This window comes from Panthera uncia, chromosome B4 (genome assembly GCF_023721935.1).
Source record: "Panthera uncia isolate 11264 chromosome B4, Puncia_PCG_1.0, whole genome shotgun sequence".
Taxonomy (NCBI): domain Eukaryota; kingdom Metazoa; phylum Chordata; class Mammalia; order Carnivora; family Felidae; genus Panthera; species Panthera uncia.
In genome coordinates, this window is record NC_064809.1 from 131,034,291 (window position 1) to 131,050,973 (window position 16,683).

The following is a 16,683-nucleotide window of genomic DNA, read 5'->3' on the forward strand; positions in this document are numbered from 1 at the left end:
GGGGGGGGGGGGGGGGGGGGGGGGGGGGGGGGGGGGGGAGGCTGAGCGGCCCGCGCGCCTTGCCACCCTTGGCCTTGGCACGCACTGTTCCCTCACCTGGACGCTCCTCTCCCCCACACCTTTCCCTCGTTCTCTTCATCCTGCTCCCTGACACCTCCTCCAGGAAGCCTTCCTCCTTAGCCACCTGGGCACTTTTCACATTGAGCTGTCACTGCCATGTACTCTCTCTCCTCTCCACTAGCTCCTGACTCCACAGAGCAGAGACCGTATCTTATTCCAGCATATCCCCTGTTCTCTCCAGTTCTCTCCCACAGGCTTTGTAGTTCATCCAGGACTTATCTTACAGGTCACCTACTTGTTCCAAACACATAGAACTTTAACTAGGTCGTCTCCCCAGTATTGGTTGTTATTCCCATGTTACAGACGTGAAGACTGAGGCTCGGAGAGGAAAAATGACTTGTCAAGGTCTCCCAGTTAGGCAGTGACAGATCCACTGGTGCCAACCCAGGTTCCCCCTGCTGTCCTCCCTGCCCACCCCCCCTACCCCCCCCGCTGACCTCGGGGATGGCGTTTGGCACCTCAGTGAGGTTCTGGTGCCGACAGGCGACATGCCGCCTGGAATTGTCGCAAACGCACGTCTGTGGGCAGCGTTGGGCAGCCGCATGCCAAACTGGGCCCGGTGGCAGCAGCAGGGGAAGCAGCAGCACCAAGGAGACGCTCTGGGTCCTGGGAGGGGGAGGGAGGGTCAGTTCACGGGGGCAGATGTCCCACGCTGTCCTTTCACCAAGCCCAGCTCCTGTTTCCAGAGCCCCTCGGACATCTTTCTCCTTTGGCCCCAGGGGAAGTGTCATCGCCCTGAGCCTCACGACGCCCTGTGCGGCAGAGGCTCCATTCTTAGCCTGGTTTAACACTGGAGGAAACTGAGGCTCAGAAAGGAGACCTGGCAAGTCCCTTCGACCATCCATCTGCCCCATGGCTCAATGAGTACTTGCTGAATGTGAGGATGAGCCAAGGGCTCAGAGGGTGTGCCGGGCTGTGGTGAGGCTCCGGGGTCCAGGGGAAGGCTGGGGCCTCCCAGTGTCAGGGTGGCAGAGAGAGAGGCAGCCAGGCCTCAGACAGATGTGGTGCCAGCTCCACGGTGGCAGGGAGCATACAGGCACCCACAGTGAGAAGACAGCCTGGCAGCCAGGGGGGAACCAGGCCAGGCCCCAGTTTGTAAGGCAAGGTTTGGGGGACCAGGTATTGGGTCTGAGAGCCTCAGGGAGCCTTAATTGGCAGGTGAGCAGGAGGCTTGGGCCTCTGTTTATGCCCCTGTTGTCCCTTCATCTTTGCCACCGCTCCAGTTCAGACTGGGGTGGGGGAGCTGAGCAGACAGACGGGCTTGGGCTGTGCTTTGGGCAGCTCTGTCCCCTTACCTGTCCATCGTCCCCCAGCTTCTCCACCCATTACCCAAGTGGGCCCCTTGGCCTCACAACTACACCCACCGCTTGTCACTTCTTAGGGATGACTGTGCCCCAGGGCTCTCCTGGCTCCCCCACCCCGTGCTTTGCCCACCACCAACCAGAGGGAACTTTCCAAAATGCAGATGGGCCCTGACGCCACCAGCTGAGAACCTTCCAGCATCTCTGCACGGCCTTTGGTGGAAAGCCCTGACTCCTGATCCCACCTGGAATGTGCTCAAATTGTCCGGTGTCACCCTCGGCTCCCTGACCATAAACACACATGACAGACCTTCCTCCCCTCCTCTCCTCGCCACCCGACACCTAACTCGCCCAGCTCTTCCTTCTGTTCTCAGCTCACATCACAGCCTCTGGGCCGGGCCTCCACCCTCAGCCTCCCCAGCTCTGCTCACCGATGGTCACCATCTGTTGTTCAGTCTTCTAGAAGGCCGGGGCCGGTGACATCCTCCAGAGCCCGGGTTGAGGCCGAGGCTCCGGGTGGACAGGGGACGGGGCCCGTGGGGGCAGATCCCTCAGGGACAAGTGTCCAGGGCTCAGAGGCCTGCTGAGCTCTCAGACAAGCCCTGGAGGACTAGCCCACGGGGACACCCTCGGGGGATCTCTCCCCCCAGCAGATCCCAGAGCCCCTGTCCCCCAAGCCCTCAGAGGCCCAGAGAGGGCCAGGAGCTTGCCCGCAGCCCCTCAGCTTCTCTAAACACCCCCTTCTGCCCCCAGGGCCCAAACACTCACCCCTCCATGCCGTCCGGCTCACACTGCCAGTCGGCCTGGATGCCGCGGGAGCCCCCCTCTCTGGCCCGCAGGCCTGGCAGCAGGGACAGGGCTGAATGGGAGGCATTGTGGGCAGTCCAGCCGGAGGCTGAGGTGAAGGAGGGGCGGGCAGGGGCGGGAGCGGCGGCTGGAGTTACAGGGCCTCCTGCCCGGCGCCGGCTCAGGGCTCCGGATGGTGGCCCGGGCCTGAGAGCCCAGCCTGGGCAAGCTGGTCCCGGGCTGGCTGGCAGGGAGCTTCTAGCGGCCAGCCTGTGGGTCCCGGCCCTGGGCTCCCTCCCAGCTGTGGGCTGTCCCGTCGGGCTGCCCCTCACTAGCCTCAGTTCCCTGCTCTGTGAAAAACAATATTAGTAAGTAGCTCACAGGGTTGCCGTGGGGGTCCAGGAAGGTACCTGGCACATAGTAGGTGCTCAAGAATGGTTACCTCAGTCCTTTCTGTTTCACACATTTACATACATTGTTTAACACCGTACAGACAATATTCTGCAATTTTTTTTCACCTAACATCAAATTATCAGGAGTGATCCTGGTTGACTTTTCTTAGTCGTGTTTTAACTGTTGTCTAATATTCCATTGTATACAGGTGGCAACTCCGCTTATCCGTTAATCTTGGAGATTTTGGTCGCCTCCAACTTTGTTACAAGCGATACTGCAAAAACAATGTCCAAATGCTTACCTTCCTGGACACACTTGCAAAGTTCATCTAAATCATAGCAAACTTCAACATATCCTGGGATTGTTTGGATCCATGTTTCTGGTGCATTTGCTTCTGTCATTATTCAGTTTGCTTGGGTTTGGTTTTGTTTTGAACCAGAAATGGCGCCACACCACACAGACTTCTGCATGTGCTTTATTTCACTCAGCAGATCTCAAGCCAGTGGCATCACTGAGTGTGAACTCCTCTAGGTGCTTTCTTTTCCATTCGACATTATGTCTGTGGGCTTCATCTGTGATGCATATTTTAAGAATGTGTTTATTTTCATCTTTATATACCATTTCAGCACTCCATTCCATAAATAGTCCACAGCAGTGGCATGGGGGCAGAGGCAGGAGAGCCGTCTGCCCCAGATGCAGGCAATAAGGGGGTGTGCTGTCCGTAGGGAACTTCAATGCAATGAGACCCACTGGTGTGCTTTTTATTGTCATCACGTGCTGGCTGACGATTCTAAACAACGCCAATGCTAAAATATTCCTCCCTGCTTAGGCGGAGGATTCTCACCTCCACCTTTTTTTTTTCTTAATGTTTATTTTTTGAGAAAGAGAGCACGAGCAGGGGAGGGGCACAGAGAGAGGGAGACACAGAGTCCGAAGCGGGCTCCAGCTCTGAGCCGTCAGCACAGAGCCAGATGCAGGACTCGAACTCACAAACACAAGGTCGTGACCTGAGCAGAAGTTGGACGCTTAACTGACTGAGCCACCCAGGCAACAATCCATTCCACTCTTGGACATCTGGGGTGCTTCCAGGGTGAGGCTATTATGGAGAGCGCTGTTTCCCATGTTTGCGTGTCTTTTGGAGAACATGGCGAGACCTCTGCCGGGATATACTTACAGGTGGAACTTCTGGTGTTAGAATATGCTTATTTTCAGCTTCAGTGGATACTGCCAAAGTTTCTCAAAGTGTTTGTACCGGTTTACACTTTCCCCCAGCAGTGTGGGACTTCCGTTGCTCCACACTGTCACCAGTGCTTGCGATGGTCTGTCTTGTACCTTAGCCATCCTAGCGAGGGTGGGACAGCATTACGGGATGATTCGAATGCGCGTTTCTCTGAAGACTAATGAAAGTAAGCACCTATTCATACGCTTTATTGTGAAGCCCCCAAACCTTTTGTTCGTTTTGCTATTGTCTTATTAACTTGTAGAAACTCTATATATTCTGAATTATGTTTTTAGTTTATTTAGAGAGAGCATGAACAGGTGGGGGCAGAGTGGGGGAGGACCCCAAGCAGGCTCCACACTGTCAGTGAAGAGCCCGTTGTGGGGCTCGAACCCACAAACCATGAGATCATGACCTGAGCTGAAACCAAGAGTTGGGTCCTTAACTGACTGAGCCACCCAGGAGCCCCTCTGAATTATTTTAGAATATATATTGCAGAGGTGCCCGGCTGGCTCAGTCGGTGGAGCATGCGCCTCTTGATCTTGGGGTCGTAAGTTCCAGCCCCGTGTTGGGCGTAGAGATTACTTAATACAATCGGGGCATCTGGGTGGCTCAGTTGGTTAAGCATCTGACTTGGGCTCAGGTCATGATCTCACGGTTCATGAAAGTTTGAGCCTCACATCACACTCTGCGCTCAGTGAAATTCGTTTATTAACATGAATGCAGACAGCTCCCGCATCTGCTGTATTCACTGCCACACATTAAGAAAAAATTTTTAAGCTTTTAAGTAATCTCTACACCCAATATGGGGCTCGAACTCACAACCCCGAGACCAAGAGTTGCGTGCTCTTCTGACTGAGCCAGCCAGGCGCCCCTTAACTCCTGATTATCTCATTGCACGCACACCCTGTAATTAACCATTCTTTTCCCGATGGACATTTAGGTTATTAATTTCCTGGAATCCTTTATTAAGTTGCCCTTATAACTTGTCGCCTCATATGCCCACAGAACGGTTTCTCTAAGGTAGATCCTTAGAAATGGAATTTGAGGTCACAGGCTACACATACCCTCACCTTTTTTAGTATCTGCCAAATTGTTATCTGAAGTGGTTTTATTAGTTTGACATCCCTCCAGCAACATACAAAATGTAGGAGATTCATTGCTCTCCTGATGTCACCTCTACGTGACATTTGCCAGTCTGGTCCAAAATGATGCCTCTGTGGTTTTGTTTTCATTTCCTTAATTACCAGTAAAGTTGTTTGCTTTTCACACTTCATCACCTGTGAACTCTGTTCATATCCTGTGCCCGGTTTTCAATTGGATGTATTATTCTCAACACTAACCCTTATATGTAAGTCACAGTCTTTTTGTACTTTATCACCTTGCCAGTTCTCATGGTATTTTTGGTTGTTATTCACTTTCTATTTTGACAGAGGCAAATTTCCTTGTGGCTTGTGCTTTTGGCGTGTCAGAAAATGCTCTTGCGTTGCAGCATCCGGTGGCTCAGTCAGTTAAGTGTCCGACTCTTGATTTCAGCTCAGGTCATGATCTCATCTCACAATTCATGACATCGAGCCCCGCATCGAGCTCTGCACTGACATCGTGGAGCCTGCTTGGGATCCTCTCTCTGCCCCTCCCCAGCTTGTACACATGCTCTCTTTCAAAATTAAAATAAACATTAAAAAAATTATTTTTTTTTATATTTATTTTTTGAGAGAGAGATAGAATGTGAGCAGGGGAGGGGCAGAGAGAGAGGGAGACACAGAATCCGAAGCAGGATGCAGGCTCTGAGGTGTCAGCACAGAGCCTGATGTGGGGCTCGAACCCACAAACTGTGAAATCATGACCTGAGTCGAAGTCGGGACGCTCAACCGACTGAGCCACCCAGGCGCCCCTAAAAATTTTTTTTTAAATGCTCTTGTGTTCTACTTCCTTAAAAAAAAACACTATGGCTGGTAAATGGATGGATGAGGATCACTCTGAACGTTGCAGACAACTGTGCTTTCACCCCACCCTGGCCCCTGCCATCCCCAGACCACCGCCCACCCTGAATGCAGGGTTTATCACATGCAAGCACATGCTGAAGATCTTCACCCGACATCCGGATTCATCCGTGGTATGCATGTAGCTAGAGCTGGTGCGTTGGCTCTCGGTCGTCCAACCCTCCACTGCATAGCTTTGCATCTGACCCGTGTTCCTGATGTTGGCCAGAGGCCTTTCTGGGTTCTTGTTATCAGGAAGTGCTGCTTGGGAGACCCTTTGGCCGTGCTTCCTGGGGGTTTACTAGTTTGAGCTTCAGAATGGAACTATTGCTGGTTTAGCCCCAAGCCCACGGTTGAACTCCCTTTGTGAGAACAGCCCGGTGCTGAGCGGGCCTTTCGTACGTGGCGGTTACGCACTGTCTAGGCTGAGGCACCTCTGCCCTTGCAGATTCCAAGTCATGGTGCTCAGGGACCCGGAGCCTGTGTAGTCTCGGGACTAGCTGTAGCTCTTGGGAGCCTCTGAGTCAGAAAAATTCCAAAGGCTACACAGCTCTCTCGGTACACAGTGGAGACCTGACCTTGGAGCTGGTCTGAAGGACCGAGTAGGGCTGGGCCTACACTCCTGGGACCACAGGATTCTCCTCAGTGTGTGGCCCGGAGAAGCCAGGAGTGCTGAGCCGCTGCAAGGTTAAGTGAGATCTGTGGGGCTCTTCTCAGACCGAAGCTCACACTCACGTAACCTAGGAGGCACCAAGGGCCAGCTCCAGGCAGCCCAGAGGGAAGAGCCAGGCCCCAACTCAGCCCTGAACCTCAGTCTCTCCTATTCAATTATCACTCGTGAGAAGTTGTACTCGAATCTGAAGACCCAGGTCTTGCATCCCTAACTCTTTAAGACTTTCCTGGCCTCACTGCCCACCATTCTGACACTGGACCACCGTTGTTGGTCTCCTACATCACAGCGGGAACCCCCCGCCAAAGCTGCAGCTGTGGCCCCAGAGCTCAGAACAGGGCCTAACAAAGGGGTGGGGGTCAATTGGACATCCACCCGCCTTCTGCCACATCGCCTCACATGGAGGGTAGGAGGGCAAGGCACGGGCATCTCCTCCACCACCTGGTCAAGAAAGACGTTACCTGGGCACCTGGGTGGCTCAGTCGGTTAGGTGTCTGACTTTAGCTCAGGTCATGATCTCCCAGTTTGCAGGTTCGAGCCCCGCATCGGGATCTGTGCTGACAGCTCAGAGCCTGGAACCTGCTTTGGATTCTGTGTCTCCCTCCGTCTCTCTCTCTGCGCCCACCCCACACACGCTCTGTCTCTCTCTCTCAAAAATAAACATTAAAGGGGCACCTGGGTGGCTCAGTCAGTTAAGTGACGACTTCGGCTCAGGTCATGATCTCACGGTTTGTGAGTTTGAGCCCCACATCAGGCTCTGTGCTGTCAGCTCGGAGCCTGGAGCCTGCTTCAGATTCTGTGTCTTCCTCTCTCTCTGCCCTTCCCCAATTCGCACTCTGTCTCTTTCTCTCAAAAGAAATAAAACATTAAAAAAAACAATTAAAAAAAAAAAAAAAGATGTTGCCTGAGTGGTCCACAGCCAAGAAGGAAGCGCTGTCCCTTAAGAAACTTTGGAGGGGCCTCTTCAATCCTGTGGGAGACACGGGTTCCCCAAGTGTGCCTGCTAAGGAGGGCCCTAAGGAGGGTCTGCTTAGCTGTCCTCGTACCACGTGTAGCAAAGGGAGGAGGGAAGGCCCCCAAGGGAGGTGCCCTCCATTCCAGGCCCTGGAGCCTGATACCCTGTGGCGGCTTCCCAGCCAAGCTGCAAGGTGACCTTGCTAGACAGACCCAGGAGGCTCCTGACTGTGCAGCCAGTGGGTTTTGTGGCAAAATCTGGACAGTGTCTGGCTTAGGTCCATAAATGGAGTGATGCAGGGGCCAGCAGCCCAAAGGCTAGGTCAAGGGTAAGATGGTGCTGAGCAGATGGAAACAGGCCCAATTCAGGGCCCTCAGTGCCCAGAGAGGAAGGGTCTCCCACCGTCCCTGGCCCCCAGGAATGGCTGTCCCCTGCTGAGCACCAACCAGCCAGCTGTTAAAAGGGGAGCTGGCACAACTGGATACATCTGGGCCTGGGCAGGAGAGGCTGCCCCACGGGACAAGGCTGGCACAGGAGCTCCTCTGGTGATGGACAAGCCCGTACAGACGGAGGTGGGACTGTGGGCATTAAGGCCCTGAGAACCGCCCACTTAAGGGTTGAAAGACTTTTCAGTCTCCACAGTTGCCACACATGACTTTATTTGTGAAGCCCCGGGCACAGCCCAGACACACAAAGAGCACAAAGGGGAAAGCACAGAGCGTCAGGGGGCAGCTCCAGCCCAGTCCCCACCCTGTCTGGGTCCTTTAAGAGCACCCGAGCTGCAGCTCTAGCTCAGTGGGCCCCGCCCCTGCCCCTGGGCCGGAGAACAGACTTGGGCCAGCCAAAGAGCCCCCTCCAGCATGGCCCTCGGGCCAGTCACAGCATCTCAGCAGCCAGGAGCAGGCCCCATGGGTCTGGAGCCAGCATCATCTACCCGCGACTCCTGCTCCTAGACACCCAGTGTTGCCACTGGCTTTTCTTCCTGTCCACGTGGCACGGGAACCAGGGCCTTGCCTTCTACTGATTGCCCCACAGCCCCACGCCTGTGGCAGTCGCTGCCCCTCAGGCTGCAGAGATCAATACAGCAGGGATGGACGACGGGGATGACAATGGCTTTAGGACCAGGGCTTAGTGACAGGAAGCAAAGGCAGCACTAAGTGAGCAGCCCCAGGCAGGGCATGAAGCGCAGCCGGCCACAGCACAGAGGGAGGGGACAGTGCACAGACCGCAATTCCCTAGGCGCTGGCGCAGCCCAGAAGGGTAAGGAAGGCAAGGTGGGAGGGGACCGCCACGGGGCCTGGAGCTGGAGGCACGCATCAGCAGAGCGCCCTCAGGTGGTAACAAGTTTAATGGCAGAGCAGCTCTCAGCCCTTTCATGGGGGTGGGGGGGGGGGGGGGGGGGGGGCCAGCTCCCCTCCAGCGGGACCAGGAACAGTCCAGCAGGGAGACATTGAAAACCCAAACCCCAACAGGAAGCACACACCTGCACACACACCACACCGACACACATACTCAGGGACTGACATGATGCACGAGACAAAGACCCTCCCTGCCTCTGGCCAGAGTCCTTCATCTGAGTCCCTTCCCAAGTCACTGGTTCAGGCCAAGGGGTGGGGAGAGGTCGGTTTCGCATCTACACCTTGTACAGCGTCTGCAGCAGGTTGTGGCGGGCAAAGGAGCAGGCCTCCAGGGCACCGTTGGGCCTGTGGGGAAAGAAGGGTCAGTGCAGGGGGTGGGAGGGCACGACACACACCACTGGGGCCCAGGGAGTTCAGGCTGCAGCAGGGGCCAGTTTCCCACCTATGGAGAGGGAGTGGGGGCCATTTCTGAGGCTAAAAACATGCCAGCATCCAGTTTTCTAACTTTCAGGACGACTTTTCCAGGAGGCGGGGGCGGGCGGGAGTGGGGGGTGAAGCTCGGAGGCGGCAGCACACCCAAGGCCGCTCAGCCCAGACTTGGCCAGAACGCAGGCCTCTGCTCTCCACCAGGCAGCCCTTCCCAGGGCCCTTCCGGTGGGCACAGGGCCAGGGTGTCCTCACAGACCCTACAGTGCCACCTGGGCCCTCACGAGTAATGGGCTGGCCACTGTCACCATTGAGATCATTAACGTCACTACACAGGAAGAACGTGGGCGAGACATCCAGGGGGCCAGGCGAGCGTGGACCGCAGCCAGGACCCGCAGCCCACAGACACCTTAGTCTAGCGCAGCTGTGGGACCCCACACCACGTGGCCAGGAGTTGAGGGAGGAAAGATGTGCATGTCGCTTCAAGGCCACTCGGTCACCTCAAAGAATATCTAAGGGACAGCTTTTATAAATCCCGTTTTAAAGTGGTATAGACTGAGGCCTGCACTGAGGGCGGGCAGGCGGCTGAAGGAGGGACCTGTGACAGACCAACAAGGGCAAGGGCTTCTTCTCAGAATAAAAGAAGGCCCAAGGGAAGAATGCCGACTAGAAGCCGAAGGGGACAAAAGGAGCCGGACTTTTGTGGGGCGAGGGGGGGGAAGGCAGGGACCAGGGCCACTGACTGGAGATGCTCCAGCGAGCTAAGAGCTGGGGTCAAGGCGATGTCCCCTGCTGTGGGAACAGGCGTGGGGAGAATGCAGCTTGCTGGGAAGTCGGGGCCATGAGACGTGAGGCCAGGGTGAGGGCTCGCGCTGGACTCTGGCAGAGGGGCCACGCACTCAGCTCTACACCCGTGAGGCTCAAACTCATGACCCCGAGATCAAGAATCGCACGCGCCGCCGACTGAGCCCGCCTGGCACCCCTCAGCCCGGCTTTTCACTCGGGCCAGTCCACCTGCAACAGGATGGGTGGCCTGGGCAGCCGCAGTGGCGACGGGCAGGTGTGGAGGCGGGCAGGTGGGCAGACATGCGAGAGCGTGAGGCCCGAGGAGGCAGTGCTGTGCGCAGGGAACCGCAAGATGCCGCGGGGGCGGAGAGGCCACGGTGCGAACAGTCCCAGAAGCCAGCCAGTGTTCCCCACTGTGCCCCGAGCCAGACCGCCCCCGACACTTCACACACCCAGGCACGACCCGATGGCACGAGCCACACTTACGTCACCCCCACCCCCCCGCCAAGGCGAGGGGGAGTTTGTCGCTCTCCTGCCTCACTCCCACTTCCCTCCCAAAGCACCGGATTCACGGTAAGTACGGGTGGTCAGAGCCCCCAGAGACCACCTCATTCAGCAACTTGGCGGGGTAGACGGGAAGACTGAGGCCTGAGGAGGGCCAGAGGTCGGCTGGGGCTACACGGGGCCCCAGTGAGAGCAGGGGACAAGCCTTCTGACTCATCCCTGGTGGGCGCTGGAGTCTGAAAGCTCCTTGTTATCCAGCTATGGCTACTGCCCCACCAGGGGCCGGGACCCTCCTCCAGGACACGGCCAAGATTTCCAGGTCTCTGGGCATTTGGCATTCGCAGGGGAGGGGCCTGTGGCTGCGGAAGACGGGTTTGACAGGCCCCTTCAGCCTCAGCCCTGTAGCTGAGAGAATGGACACAGAACTGCTCGCAGAGACATCCCTGAGTACAGGACCTCGAGCACCAGGGCGACCATGGGCAAACTCCTCCCCTCCTGTGCTGTTTCCTCGTCTGGAAAATAGGGGCCATTCCACGTTCTCTCTCTCTCAGGAAAAGACACTATTCCTGAGCCCCCTGTCCTCAGCTTAGCACAGGGGAGGAGAGACTGAAACATGGATGCTGAGAGCCCAGGAGGCATGAGGGTCTCTCATAGGCCTGAACGTGCAGGCCAGGGAAGCCTGCACTGACGAGGGGCCTGCAGACGCCGGAACCGGCTGCCGTGTGAGCCAATGAGGGCACACTCACTTGGTCATGAATGCCAGCAGCAGGGGTGCGAGGGCCTTGGGGAAGTAGTCCTGCTGCACCATGTGGTTCAATGCCATCAGAGGGCCATACAAGTTGGCAATGGCCTTGACCTTGTCTTCACTCTGTAAGGGGAACACAGAGCACAAACAGGGTGAGTGAGCTACAGGGTCACCGGGGTTTGGGGTGCTGTGGGTCTCCACCACCAGCCCCCTGCCCAGAGAGCCCCATGGCCAAGGTCAAGCTGAATCCCATCACCAAGGCGAGGCTGCTTAAGCAGACCCAGAGACAGGGTGGGTGACAGGTCCCCCGACAGGACTCAAGGGGTGGGACAGGGTGGGTGGGTGGGCAGGTGTTCCCCCTTCCTCCCCTGAAGCTGCACCTTGAGCAGACCCATGTGGATGAGAAGCCTGGTGAGGAAAGCATTGGAGTTGAAGGAGGATGAGCTGAGGGCCTTCTTCATCAAGGCATCTGCAAGACAGAAGCAGCAATGGGGCCACAAATGAGTTTGTGGCAGCAAATGGCTGGTCACCAGCCAAGGTCACGTAGCTCTGGCACACACAGGTTGGGTCCTGTCTTCTGCACTAATCAGGTGAGCACAGGGCAGCAAACCGTGGTCCCAGGCTGAGGGGACAGCCAGGAGAAGGGCTCAACCTACCAGCTGTGACACCTCGTCCTTCTCATGCTGACCTCACACACTGCAAAAGGGCTTGGGGACCTTGCACAACCAAGGTGGGGCAGGCAGGGGGCAAGGTTAAGTGAGGCAGATCACCCTGGGGGAGATTTCTGCGGTTCTGTAGAGGTGAGGGGGAATGAGCAGAGAAGGGAGGGGAAGGAGTGGCCGAGGGTCTATAGGCACTGTGTGGGCACACACTTCCGTGCTAGGCTGTTCTGGGAAACAATTCAGGTTACTCGTTCCCATCAATGCTCATGGGGATGGGATCTCAGGGAGCAGACTTAGTGACTCCATCTGGGCCTCGCCAGCCTACCCAGCCTTGCTCCCCACTGACCCTCCTGCCTCAATGCCACCCACAGGGCACCAATCCAGGAGAAAGCATCACGTTTCTCCACTCCTCTCTACTCTTCTCCACGTGCTGGGCCCTTCCTTCCCTGTCTGCCTTCCCAAGTCTGACCACACTGCAGAGCTCAGACATGCGTGGTCAAGTGGAAGGTGACAGGTGCTATGATGGAGGTAACAGGGAAAGGGGTAGCAAGGGAGGGTCATGACAGGACCAGAGATCTTGGGAAGCCTTGTGAAAGAAATGGGAAAGCAGGCATCCTCCGGGTTGCAGGTGGAGGGGACTGTGTGCAGAGGCTCAGATGAGGACAAAAGCTAGCTCTCTCGTGGCCTCTCCTCTGAGAGGACTGCTCCCATCAGGGCCTTGGGGCTGTGACTATCTGGTCTTCCTACAGCAGACGCCTGGCTGAGTTCTAACTGTATGTAACTGTATGGCTTTGGAAAGGCCTCAGTTGCCCCATCTGCAAAAAATAGGAGAGCAGCCAGCCTACTCCGTGGCAGGAACCCAACAAAATAGGTAGGAGGGGGTGGAGAGCAGTACATACTTAAGTGTTGGAACAAGGGGTTCCAGCCACCGTAAATGTCATCTGAGCCCTGATGCAGCAAGAAGGCAGGGCCATCCGTGCCCCGCCCACCCCACGTTACCTACTGCATCTTGCACTGCTGTCCTCACTGTGGCTTCATCCTTAAACACAGACGACACCTTCAGGAAGGCAGAGACCACCTTTTCCGGGTCAGATGTGTCAGTCTGAGAACACAAGAGACAATGGCTAGTCACCAGGGGCCAGAGCCCCAGGGAAGATGTGCCTGCACTCTGCTGCTGGCTTGGCTGGAAGAGGCCTTGGTGAGACATGGGCCTCTGGTGGGCAAAGATGGGTCCTGCCTCGCGCCCACACTGTCCCCTTCGAGCCAAGCATGGTCCGGTCCATGGCAGGTATGCAAAGCATACAGAGGGAGCGCATCAGTATTAAAATGGGTTATTCCCGTGACCCAGTGCTCCTCTTCTTATAATCTAACCTGAACAAAATAATCCAGGATATAGGCTAGACGTCATTCAACACAAGGAAGTTTAACTTCACCTAACTTCACTGGGGTGGAGACAGGTGGAAGCAACGTGAATGTCCAGAAACAGTGTCTGAGTGCTATATCCACTCACTGGGGTAGTGGGCATGGTTCCTGACACAGGAGATGGCGAATGGTATTACATGAAAAAGTGGGCCTTTAATCTCATTTGTCAGGGAAAGAAACAGAGAAAACATGAAAAGGAAGTCGGCCAAAAGGCCAAGGTAGCTCTGGGAGCAGACACACTTTATTTCTCCGTTATTTATCATTTAACTTCTCTGAAACCCTGCTCTCTCAGGTGTCACCCAGCGTAACAGGGTCTACGCTGTGGGCTGCCCAGAGGGTTACATAATGAAGCCGTGTCTAGGTACTCGGAGCAGTGCCCAGCCAACAGGAGGCACTGGACAGTCACCTCAATATGCATCAGGGAATGAGGAAGCGAACAAATGGATGAACAAGCCAGCGAACCAACAAACGAGTGAGGCGGGAGCAAGGGGACACTAAAGCACGTGACCTCCACAGGAGCCCTGGGCAGGACAGCTGTTCTAGAACACGGGAAGGAAGCCTAGGTGTGTGCACATGAGTGTGCTGAGCAAATGCCCCAGGTGTCACTAGGTGCAGCAGGCCTGCCCTTCCTGCAGCCCAAGTGTGTTGCCGGTGGCGGGGTCCGCTTCTGGAGGTTGACAGATACACTGGTCACACTCATTTATGTGTATTTTTAAAATGTAGGGGAGGGGCCCTAGCTGGCTCAGTCGGAAGGAAGGGTACGCAACTCAATCTCGGGGTCGTGGGTTTGAGCCCCATGTGGGTCACAGAGACCACTTAATAAATAACACTTGGGAATGCAAGCTGGAGCAGCTACTCTGGAAAACAGCATGGAGGTTCCTCAAAAAACTAAAAATAGAACTACCCTACGACCCAGCGATTGCACGACTAGGCATTTATCCAAGGGATACAGGTGTGCTGTTTCGAAGGGACACACACACCCCAGTGTTTATAGCAGCACCACCAACAATAGCCAAAGTATGGAAAGAGCCCAAATGCCCATCGATGGATGAATGGATAAAGATGTGGTACGCACACACACACACAATGGAGTATTACTCGGCAATCAAAAAGAATGAAATCTTGCCATTTGCAACTACATGGATGGAACTGGAGGGTATTATGCTAAGTGAAATTAGTCAGAGAAAGCCGAATATCATATGACTTCACTCATAGGAGGACTTTAAGAGACAAAACAGATGAACATAAGGGAAGGGAAACAAAAATAATATAAAAACAGGGAGGGGGACAAAACAGAAGAGACTCATACATATGGAGAACAAACTGAGGGTTACGGGAGAGGTTGTGGGAGGGGGGAGGGGCTAAATGGGTAAGAGGCACTAAGGAATCTACTCCTGAAATCATTGTTGCACTATATGTTAACTAATTTGGATGTAAATTTAGAAAAATAAAAAATAAAACAAGTTAAAAAAAAACAGCAAGGAAAAGTGGGCCAGCTGAGCCTGATTAGTATTGATTGGAATTTCTTGCCACCAATAAATTTGCCTATTGATGTCGAAAAATAAATAAATAAATAAATAAATAACACTTAAACGCACCTGGCAGTCCCCACTCCCCCTGACAGTGTCCCCTCCCAATCCCATGCTCTGCTCGTCCCCATCTCCACGGCATGCTGGGCTCAGAGGTTGGAAGCGTGGCCGCCTACCTGCTGGGCTATCAGCACGGAACTCTTGGGCCCAAGGCGCAGCAGCTTCTCTGGAGAGGGGAAAGCCAGGAAAGTGGAGACGTCTGCAGGAGGCGGGGAGGATAGCACGGGAGCTGGCTCCTGAGGGACAGGCGGCACAGGTGGCTCTGTGGAGGTCCGAACCCAGACTCCTCACCCAGAACATGCAACCTTCGCTCTAGGTAGTCAAGGCTCAGAGTCTTGGACTCTTCCTCCCACTCACGTGCAGCCCCCAAAGGGTGAGGGGCCCGCAGACGCCGGCCCTTGCTGGCTCCTAGCATGGGAGCCTCTGCGATGGGGGCAAGCCACCTCCTTAGGCCAAGCGCCTCCTTGCCATGACATACGACGTCCCGGAAGTGATGTAAGAAGTGCGGGGGGGCCAAAGTGGACCCCACCAGGAACTGGAGTCTAGCCCGGATAAGCACTGCTAGCGAGGTGCCCAGAGAAAAACTAAAAACTGGAAAGTGCCCAGCCACTTGTCAAAATGCTTCCATAAACTAGGAAAAAAGTGAAATTCAACATGAGTGTGGGGGTCCTCGTCCAACATGTGGTTCGTCAAGAGTTTTTAGTCAGGAGCTTATGAGGAAAAGGACACGGTAGCCCTGACTACACCAGCCCTCCTGGCGAGGCGAAGGGACACCGAGTGTTCAAGCTGGACCAGTCTCCAGAAGGGGGGGCTGTCCCTGCAGGTCGCCAAGATGGGTAGGAAAAGAATTTCTATTTATGCCTATTTTTTACTCTCTTCTTTTAGAGATATTTATGTATGTTTCATACTAAACGGTACAGCCGCGTCACATATGCTATAATCACATCATGATGCGTAAGTGAATACACGCATCTGTACTGGGACAAATATAAATATGGATGAATACAGCTATATTGGGATGACTTTTCCTTTTACACTTACAGGGGTGCGCATTCAAAAATAGTTTGCACCCAATGTACTTAAGTGGATTCCACACCCACCGCCCCCGTGAAGATGTCCCAGGACTTCACATTCGAGAACCAGGGCTCTGATCCTGCCAAACGACAAGGAACTCACTCCACTATTTGGGTCCAGAATCTTCCTTGATGGTGTGGATGACTCCTCTCCTTGCCCTTGCTGTGGCTCTTCTTCCTCCTCCTCCTCTTCCTCCTCCTCTTCCTCATCTTCTTCCTCCTCCTCCTCTTCTCCGTCTTCTTCCTCCTCTTCCTCCTCCTCCTCCTCGTCATCCTCACCCTCATCGTCACTGCAGAGGGGAGTTGGCTAAAGCAGACCCTCCCTGCCCAGAGGCCCATGTTGGCTCCGAGGCCTGGATCCACAACCCACAGACCCCAATCAGGTGGGAGGGAGCCTACAGAGGATGGGGGCACCACCGCTCCCAGGGTGAGGGCATGTGGGTCACCAGGGAGCCCGTCATCCAACTCTCATCACCCAGGGAAGCCCATGTTGTGAACACGGAGAAACCACATATCCACCCTCGCCCGTAGTCCCCCACTGGGGAGACAGGAAAGGAAGAGAACAGTCCGTCACAGCTGAGGCCCAGGGCTTGGCATGAATACTGCCCAGGCTGAGACGCCGTATCTCACTGCTCACAGGAAGCTGTGGCTGGGGCGGGGGGGGGGGGGGGGGGGGGGGGGGGGGGGGGGGG

At 55.3% G+C, this 16,683-nt stretch overlaps 2 protein-coding genes across 4 annotated transcripts in view; both read right to left on the bottom strand.

Annotated features, from left to right (window-relative positions):
* CHADL (chondroadherin like) overlaps window positions 1–2,197 on the bottom strand; it is a 10,962-nt gene extending 8,765 nt beyond the window's left edge. Inside the window, exons 1-2 of the mRNA XM_049626403.1 lie at window positions 2,190–2,197; window positions 558–726 (exon numbers count right to left, since the gene is read on the bottom strand). Of these exons, the coding sequence (XP_049482360.1) occupies window positions 558–726; window positions 2,190–2,197 (177 nt within the window). The remainder of the gene's footprint in view (window positions 1–557; window positions 727–2,189) is intronic.
* Window positions 2,198–8,068: 5,871 nt separating this feature from the next.
* Window positions 8,069–16,683, bottom strand: part of RANGAP1 (Ran GTPase activating protein 1) — a 32,833-nt gene continuing 24,218 nt past the window's right edge. For 2 of the 3 annotated variants that reach the window (XM_049626407.1, XM_049626405.1), the window contains exons 11-16: window positions 16,095–16,281; window positions 15,035–15,154; window positions 12,907–13,009; window positions 11,626–11,714; window positions 11,247–11,368; window positions 8,069–9,129 (exon numbers count right to left, since the gene is read on the bottom strand). In XM_049626407.1, the coding sequence (XP_049482364.1) occupies window positions 9,060–9,129; window positions 11,247–11,368; window positions 11,626–11,714; window positions 12,907–13,009; window positions 15,035–15,154; window positions 16,095–16,281 (691 nt within the window). In that variant the 3' untranslated portion in view covers window positions 8,069–9,059. The remainder of the gene's footprint in view (window positions 9,130–11,246; window positions 11,369–11,625; window positions 11,715–12,906; window positions 13,010–15,034; window positions 15,155–16,094; window positions 16,282–16,683) is intronic. The other variant, XM_049626406.1, reaches the window with a different exon arrangement.